This window comes from Ictalurus punctatus, chromosome 9, assembly GCF_001660625.3.
Source record: "Ictalurus punctatus breed USDA103 chromosome 9, Coco_2.0, whole genome shotgun sequence".
Classification (NCBI taxonomy): Eukaryota; Metazoa; Chordata; class Actinopteri; order Siluriformes; family Ictaluridae; genus Ictalurus; species Ictalurus punctatus.
This window is the reverse complement of record NC_030424.2, coordinates 13,561,584-13,571,479: the sequence shown is the minus strand read 5'-3', so window position 1 is coordinate 13,571,479 and position 9,896 is coordinate 13,561,584. Positions and strand designations below refer to the sequence as shown.

Below are 9,896 nucleotides of genomic sequence, written 5' to 3'. Positions count from 1 at the left end.
GTGTTGACTTGGCCTCTAAATGACCCAGATAATACCTTAATCCATCAACACTCTTTGTGGACTGGTTTTCTCTTTATAAGTAGAATATAATATATAATGTATAAGAGGCATAAAGATAGATGCTATGAAATGATATGAAGTGCAATTTTTGCATATGAGTATTTATTGTCAGCAAATACTATATACTGTATTGTATATAGAGCGGCAAGGAGGACATAAAAATGGTCATTAAACTGAAGAAAACCCTGAGGTAAACAGACTGGACATGACTGGTCATTTGTGGAAGTGCAAGACAAACTCCAGAATGCTGAATATAAGAGCTCCAAACCCCCTCAGCAAACATATATTTCTGGCATTCAGGACATTGACAGGGGGATTGCATTGATGGAAAATACAAATTTTCTTAAGTATTCTGTTATAAAGTCATTGTTTGCCATTGTGTATATGATGGGATTGATGAGAGAGTTGAGGTAGCCAAGCCACATAAAGAAGTTGAATAACTCTGGATACGCATGGCATGGAGTGCACAGGGGCACCAGCAGGGTGTAGATAAAGAATGGCAGCCAGAAACTATATACACTCCTAATATGATGCCAGGCGTTTTCGTGGCTTTCCTTTCTCTGGCCGCAGAAATCCTCTTTTTCTCCAAAAGCGAGTCAGAAATGATGATTTTGACCTGGTTGTCACAGAGTCTGCGTCGTTTTGCCAGCAAACACATATTTCTGGCATTCAGGACATTGATGGGGGATCGCCTTGCAATTGGTACAAATGTCCTATTCATGTGCACTGCACATAGTTACAGTACATGCTTTCTGGATTAATTATTCGAAGGTAGAATGCTATTACAAACACAAAGGTATCTTGTCAGAAGGAATTTCTGAAACTGTGCTACACAGAAGGAAAAATAGGGGGCAAAAAAATCACAAATTTTGATAAGAAATATTGGCACAGGGCACAAAAATATATACCTGATTATACATTCAAATCAGGTATGTACATATTGTGAGGGACAAATTCACATAATTGAAATATGTTAGTGACAAGTCTCGCTTTGATGATTTCACCTTCCAGCAATATTTCAAAAAAATTATGTGAAGTTGTTTTTATTGGAACTAATGTAGCGTTCAAGAAATAAGTATGCTAAAGGAAGCATTTCCAAATAGTAATATTTCCACTTTGGAGTCCACAGCACAGTAGAACATAATTTACCTATATTTTGTGATACAAGACTTCACATACCTTTGTGCTATTTCTGGGTTGATTTTAAGCTGTCAAGTGTTGTGTACCATTAGTAAAGTTGTCCCTGTGCATATTCTTTTAAGGCCTTTTAGTTTATTGGTTGCATAGTGGATAAAGATGATGAGTGTGTCTGTGCATGTGCTACTCAAACAAAACCAAATGGAAAAGGAAAAGGCCAAAGTGTTTATCCTGGATAATGGGCTGGAGCACTTTATTGACATGATTAACATGAAGACAGCATCAGTTAGTCTGATTGAAATGGCTAATTCTCAATAGAGGTATACAGTGGTGAACTGTGCTCAAGCTTGTGGTAAGGTGTTTAAAAATGGCAGCAATGTTGTCATCTGTAACATTCAGTATGTTTACATGGACAACAATAATCTGATATTAACCCGATTAAGACAATACCCTGATTAAGAAACTACCATGTAAATAGAGATGATTGATTACCTAATCCGGCTAAAGTAATACTCGAAGTAAACACAAATCGAATTAAGACATGTGGAGTATACCTATTTTAGTCGCATTATCGAAGTGCATTACAGACATGTACACACCTTTAATCACACTATTTACGTCACGTGGGAATTTTCACCGCATTGTGCGACAGAACACGTATACACATGGCAGTGCTCAACCGTTTGACAGCAAACAAGAGAGCACGGCTGCTCTCCGAATACTTACCTACTATATAGTAGGTGAAATACATGTAGGCAAGTATGCAGTTTGGAACGCAGCCCATGGCATCAAGCAGTCGTCTATTTGCACGTATAGCATGACAAATAATTAACTGCACTTGAAGCTTTCGTAAAATTTAAAATGAAACACCCAAAATTGTACACGGTACCATAACGAAGACGAACTGTATGTTGATACGTGAAATTCTGGAGGGTACGTCGGACGGCGTGGCGTAGGGACGTAATGACGTGTGCCATTAATCAATCTATATTCTATAACGTAAAACGGGAACATGAAAGGAATATTCTAAAAGCGACTCATGTAAACACCTTAATCGTCACACACACGCGCGCGCGCGCACACACACACACACACACACACACACACACACACTACCATATCAGTGTCACTGCTGTGCTAAAAATGGTCCTCAGCCACATAATATCGGGTCACTGGAACTCCTTTTCCAGTGAATGTACACTCATTGGCCATTTTATCAGATACCATATATGTACTGTTATCTTTGATGCTATCTTTTATACTAAAGCCCATCAATACCTTTATAATTTTGGGAAATCTTGTATATTTGTGGAAGGAAATAGGAGTCATTAACCCAGTTTAATGGCTTAGCCTCTTGATTGTTGCTCTCTACTGGTTCTCTTATAGCAGGAAGCTTAACAGAACTCTTTAGATCTGAGTATGATACTGAAATAATTTGAAAGTAGAACTGAAAGTCGAACTGCTATATGTAATGGCTGCTATATATAAAGCCTATATACAGTATAATGGCATGAGTCTGAAACTTGAGCTTTGTAACCTTTTTTCAGTCCACATCAAAAAAGCTTCAAGGAATGGCTTAAATAACACACAATTACACCAAGGATTTTCGGTCGATTTCCATTTGTGTTTGGCAGGCCTGCAACTTGATTTAACCTGTGGTGTCACTTGCCAAGTGAGATTTCACAGCCAGCTAAATGAATGTAGTAATTTGTTTATCCAATGGCAAATTTCATAAACAGAATAAACAAAGATTTTTTTTTCAGTAACAAGGTTCTCATTTTTTGTGTATACAATGATAAAATCATTTTATATGTATCTCTTCCCTGATGCATTGTATATAATTTGCATTTACTGTATTTATAATTGCATTTATTGTATACAATTTGCATACATTTTCTGGGATCTTTTGATTAAGGCCAGTGGTTATAGGCTCCTTTTGATATTACATTGTTGAGGACTGTCTGGGATAATATGACTTCTTATTGAATTAAGCTGATTTGCTGTAATTTTAATTCAATACACACAGGCCAAACTGGATCCACACACATATGACAAACACTGTTTACTGATGGGAAAACAATTTACTTGAATTAGAAATTCACCCCCCCCCCTTTCTCACTAACAAATGTTAAGCATGTCTTGTTTATAAATCCATTTGAATAAGAAGGCGAAAAGTGTATATGATCCTGATGTGAATTCTCTAATATTATTTTAATTGCCACTATATATATTTTTATTGAACTGTTCAGATATTTCTCTTTTAGAATATATCAAGTAAGAACACCGGAAAACAAGGATGGATGAAATGATGGAAGAAAATAATACATTGTATTATAGCTGCACCGATGATTCAGCACTCAGTGATCTATTTCATTTCAATATTTGCCGGTTGCTTAGCAGCCATGATATAATATCTATTTACCGTGATCCTTTATTTGTTGTTTATTTATTTTTTTAATGCAAAATAATCACAATGCAACACTGACACACACACACACACACACACACACACACACACAATACTGCTGCATGCTTTGTTGGCTACTGTTTGAGCAGGATGATAATTAAATCGGGCATAATGACTCCTGACTTAGCCTATTGACTATGTGAATGCTGATTTAATCTTGCATTAGAGTTTTTTCCGCCCAAATTTTCCTCTTCACATCAGGACACGCAAAATCGAAAGCTCACGAGCTTTTGGAAAGCCCTTTTAAAGTCATCGTTCGCCATTGTGTATATGATGGGATTGATGAGAGAGTTGAGGTAGCCGAGCCACGTAAAGAAGTCGAATAACTCTGGGTACGCATGGCATGAAGGGCACAGGGGTACCAGCAGGGTGTAGATAAAGAACGGCAGCCAGCAGACTATATACGCTCCTAAAATGATGCCCAGGGTTTTCGTGGCTTTCCTTTCTCTGGCCGCAGAAATCCTCTTTTTCTCCAAAAGCGAGTCGGAAACGGTGATTTTGACCTGGTTGTCGCTGATCACCGAGCCTGCGTCGTCTTGCCGAGCCGAGGTCAAAGACGTCGATCCTGGTGAGTTGAAGACTAACTGCGCTGAGGTGAGTCTCTTCCCAAACTTTTTGGGCGACTGTCTTAAGATCCGCCGCCGCGCCTCGACGTAGATCCTCCCGTACAGGGCGATGAGTAAAAGCGTCGGGATGTAGAAAGCACCGAATGTGGAGTAGATGGTGTAAAAGATGTGATCCGTGTTCACCTCGCAGCTTGTCACCTCTCCAGCTTTCACCTGGCGCCAAAAAAACGGAGGCAGACTGATGGAGATGGCGATCACCCAGGCTGTAGCCACCATGGCAGCCGCGCGGCTTGTTGTGCGCCTTGTCGCGTACTCCACCGCGTCCGTGATAGCCCAGTAGCGATCCAAGGCGATGACGCACAGGTGAAGTATAGATGCCGTGCAACAGGTGATGTCCGACGACAGCCAGATGTCGCACACGACTTGGCCCAGCGTCCACGTGTGGCTCACCGTGTAGAGCGCACTCACGGGCATCACCAGCACGGACACAAGGAGGTCGGTGAACGCCAGAGACGCGATCAGGAAGTTGGCCGGCGTGTGCAGTTTCCTCGAGCGGGAAATAGTGGCGATCACGAACGCGTTGGAGAGAGACGTGGCGAGCGTAATGGCACCGAGGACCGAGCCGACAGTCGCCTGGAAAGCCACACTTGTCTCTTTTGCGGCTGTTTTTGACGCATTCGTGGAGACATTCGTTTCCAAGTCATAATTTGTTGGAGGTGAGTTGAAGTGCTCCATAGCAGGCAGGAAACGCACACGGACTGGTACTTTTTATCTTTTCTTCTCATATCAGCGCAGAACACTTCAGATTGCTTGTACAACAAAGCATGTTTGCGCGTTGCGTCCAAGGTCTTAAACTATCTCTAAAAAATATGCTCAGTTAGTTTGTTTCAGAGACATTTTTTTTTTGTAAATGAGGCATAAAAGAAGTAAATGATATATAGCCTATATATATATATATATATATATATATATATATATATATATATATATATATATATCATGCAAGTCCGAAAAGCCTGGTTACTGTAAAAACAAACAATAAAACACCCGAAAAGTTGCGCAAATACGACAGCACAGCATCCATGGTCAGTGTTCTTCTTGATCCACTTTCAGAATATGATTTATTTTCTTGTAGTGCGTGTACTGGTGTCATTGGTAAACCTGCACATCCGCGTCCTGCCTCTCTACAGCCGCCTCTGATGGAGAAGGTAGAGCTGCTGATGATGACTGTAGACCTCAGTGAGGGAGAAGAGGCACTGCTGGGTCTTAGCGTCCCTGCACTGTCTAAATAACCATCAAGAGATGTTGCTTTACTGCAGCATTTAATGCTTCTCTTCTCTAAATCAGCAGATTCAGCTCATCTGTTCACGCATGAGATCACAGTGTGACAGTGTCATATTTTATAGACTAATTTTGTGGCTGTGTCTTAATCAGTGTTGCAGTGATTCCGTAATAATAAATTAATAATTATATAATTCCACAAATTAGTATTTCAGCACAATAACAGTTACTTCTAGAAGAAAAACAAAACAAAACAAGAGCAAACACACACAAGTGGGTTGAACCGACAGCTAAAGTATGAAATTGTTTATAATAACATTGCATTTATTCATTTAGCAGATGCTTTTATCTAAATCGTCTTACAATTGAGGAAATACAAGCAAAGCGATATATCAAGTAGAGAACAATACCAGCAGTGCTACCGTGCAAGATTTTTAATTGAGTTCTAGGGAAGCAAAGTGACCCTTCCAGGATGTACCCCACCTTGTGCCCGATGCTTCCTGGGATAGGCTCCAGGTTCCCCCGCAACCCTGAAAAGGAGTAAGTGGTTGAAAATGGATGGATGGATGGAAGCAAAGTGAGCATAGTAGAGGTGTAAAAGTCTATGTAAGCAGATAATGTTTTTATTATTATTATTATTATTATTATTATTATTATTATTATTATTATTATTATTATCATAATAATAATTATTATTTTAAAATATATATTTGGGGAGAGAGGCAAGTTAGGGGTTAGTTGAATGTTCAGAAGAGGTGGGTCTTTAGCCGTTTAACCATAATAAATGTAATATAATTTTTTTTACTGCTATTTGTTCAGCCATTTGTAGGTTCACTGGCTTGCAAGCCATATGTTAATTTCAAACAAAAGCTCACTTTGTCTCTGCTCAACTTATATGACAGAAACTTAAAGATCTGACGAATCTGTCAGTTTTAATAGTTGGCATTTGTCTGGTTGTGCAATATTATGCAATTTGCAAACCTGTAAATGAGGTGCTCAGATGTATACATTAAAATTTACATTAATCTGTTCTATCTGCAGTCCTGGTTTAAACTAGATGAGCATCAAGGCTATACTAAACTTAAATGCTTGTACACTAAAGATTTCCACAACCTTACTGTTCACAATAATTGTTGGCATAACGTAATTTAGAGTCAAATGTATACCCTCGTATGCATCCATGTTCACCCAGGTGATTCCTCACCCATTTGTGCAATTCCTGCTTATTCAAGTTCAATAGATACTTTTGGAGCATTGATTATAGAGCATGAGATCGAGATCTTTGCTGCTGGCAAGGATTTAAAGGTCAGTCAAGGAAATACATGACTCTTTTTGTCTGCAGTAAATATATATATATATATATATATATATATATATATATATATATATATATATATATATATATATATATATATATATATATATATATATATATATTACACAGACCCAAAAGCATATTTCTTCTGTAATAGAAAATAATTCCACACTCTCAAAGAATAAGTTATGATTGGAGGCCCAAGGCCAACTAACAATTATTTTACATCCCATTCAGCACCTTTATGCAATCACCCACGTGTATATTAACAATGATGTTCATTATGGTAATTATGATGTCCCCTAATCCACAGACAAGGAGATCCCTGTGTTATTTGTGAAGACACATCCAAAAAAAGATTATTCCTTTACCGTAATGCAATCTACTTGATGTTATAAATCATCTTTACTGTAGGTTGTGGCTAAAGCTTGTTCTGCTTGGACATGTGTTAGGAGGTTAGTGTCCATCGTCTACTGTCACACACTCAAAAGGCAACAGTGAATGTTAATGAAGCTTACCATCTGGGCTGAGTGAATGGATCTCTCCTGAGAATGTCATGCAGGTCAGGGAATAAACTATGCAGTCAGCATCAGGCTCTGTCCATTCGCATACTTCATACATTCTTTCATATGATACAAATTTCACTATGTAGTTTGTCTGCCAAACATTTTTGGAACTATGTATGGATATAGTGAAAAGAAAATTCATCTTTCAGCCTACATGTATAGCGATTGTGTACATAAGTATGTGCACGGTTATGCTGTTTATGTCAACAGCAGGGTCACAAAAGCAATAACTCTAATTTAAATAGTTATGAATAAGTTGAATGCACATTAACAGTTCAGTGAACCCTTGCTAAATAATTTAGATAATAAAGATAATTTGATTAATTAAATTAGTAAAAAAAAAAAAACTTTAATTGATTTCAAGTCCAGTGGTTCCTCATGTTATCCATTAATGTCTGTGTTTTGTCTAACTATGCACGTCATTTAATGTGGTTTTAATAGCAATCTGAAGATGATCTTGAAGGAGATGACCTTCAAAAATAAGTTGCAATTCATAACATGCAATTTGAAATTTGAAAATAATGTTTGCTCAGTTTGTCTTTATTAATGCTGTTATGTTTGCATGGTAGATGGGGCTGAATAATGGCTAAATAGCAAGCTGTCTACTCTCTGCCTGTCAGGACGACGAATTTTAAAGACGGTTCCCTCACAGAGTGCTGTTTTGCTCTCAATGTGTGAATGCAAAAGCTTATTAGGATAGCTGAATTGTACAAATTGGATGTTCAGCAGGAGTTCTGAGCTCTGTGACCATTTTTAAGGGCCTTTAGCTGTCTAACCTGAGCACTATTTTTAAGGATTTAATCATGCAGCTAGGCTGAGTCAGAGTACCTGTGCGTGAATGTGTTTCTGATTCAGAGTAATAAAACTGGGTGTTGGTTTAAACGATAGCAGACATCAGGAGAGAAACAGAGGCACTTGACTGGGTAAACTGCTGAAGAAGCAATATTTGTTCATGGTATTTTTATGATTTGGATGCATATCATTACAGTGTCCCTCTGGAATTTTTTAGAATGAATATAATAATTTTTGGGGTTCATTGTTAAATTGACGTAGATTGAACCCAGTGATTCTTTAAGTGGGGTTTGAATGGCAGCATTTTACATTGTATGTATATAAACACATTATATACAATGATCTAAAACATCATAATTACATTTCACTAATACCTCAGTCTTTATGGAGAAATAGGATATGAATTCTGTGTGAAGAGCACAGCTACAGTTACCTTTTTAGTGTAAAGTCAACTCCAGAATTAGCACCTATTTAAAAGAATAGGCATAATGAAATGTAAAAAATCATTGATTTAAATTTTCAGCTCAAACAAAGAATACACATACTTTTCCTCTAGCAAAAATAATCAAAAGGTCTTTTTAATATAATGGCATTTTAACTGAAATGTATGTGGCAAATTATTGACACTCCTGAGTTTGACACGCCTGAGTCATGCACAAACCTAAGAATATATAGATGCTTGAAATGTCCTGAATTGATTAGTGTCCAAGATCGAGCTACAAGTGCCTCCAACATTACAGGAAGAAGCTGAATCATGCTATTCTCTCTAGGGGAGGATTCATTAAATATTAATTGTGGTGGTGCCAGTGATTTTAAAAGCATTGATTTGCAGAAAACAATGAACTATTTTTTAAGACATAAAGTGTCTCCCCACATATTCAAAATGAAAATAGCACTCAATCACTAGCTATTATTCTTTTTCATGAAGGTTATCAAAAAAGAAATTCTGAAGTTGACTGTAAATAAGGCAAACAAGATGTCATAAGCTTCATGAGGTATCTATATATGCTTTTTTCCACTAACAAATTTAAATATGTATTCACAAATGCTGAGCACTAAATTAAAACTAGGTGTTTCAGGGTTTGTGTAGTTTCATTCCATTAAAATGCTTGTTAAATTCAAACATCGCCTTGGTAACTTTGTTGGATTGACTAACGTCTTCAAGATCATAAAAACATTAATATGGTATGTTCAAGTTCATGGTTGTCACATACCCAGTCATACATTTTCAGTGAGATGGTTAGTTGCTGAAACCCTTGCCAAAACAAGTCAAAAGTACAAGAGCAAGTATTTAAAGAATGCACACTTATAGAGGAAATGATGTTCATCCTCAGTGCTATGCTGAATATTATAAAATGGCACATGGGAAACAATGTAATGAATAAATCAATGGTACAACAACCTTATCTATTTTTTAAATGGGCAGGGTGAAAATAATTGACAAATAAATCAATGGTATTCCTACAATAGTGCAGAAAAAGTGACTATGTACTGTGTAATACACTGTCATTGCAGTCAATTCTGTAATTATTTAGAAGACAGCATTAGCATCTCTATATCTATAGCTCTATAGATAATTTCCTGTGAGTAATATTTTAACATTTGACTCAATAGAGCCCTCCGTCAGTACAATTGTGATCCATCAACATTTAATCCTCTTATGCCTGAGGTAATAAGAGGAGAGTACTCTCTACAGAGTGAGCAAAACTCCC

General features: G+C 37.4%; 1 protein-coding gene across 1 annotated transcript; it reads right to left on the bottom strand.

The window, feature by feature from the left end:
- Nucleotides 1-216: 216 nt before the first annotated feature.
- On the bottom strand, nucleotides 217-5,186 carry htr1b (5-hydroxytryptamine (serotonin) receptor 1B). The gene has a single exon (XM_017475487.3). The coding sequence runs from the start codon at nucleotides 4,963-4,965 to the stop codon at nucleotides 3,862-3,864; it is 1,104 nt and encodes a 367-aa protein (XP_017330976.1). The 5' UTR covers nucleotides 4,966-5,186; the 3' UTR covers nucleotides 217-3,861.
- Between the last annotated feature and the right edge of the window lie 4,710 nt (nucleotides 5,187-9,896).

What these genes read in the sequence shown, in the direction of transcription:
- htr1b (XM_017475487.3), bottom strand. Translation starts at nt 4,965, where the DNA reads ATGGAGCACTTCAACTCACCTCCAACAAATTATGACTTGGAAACGAAT.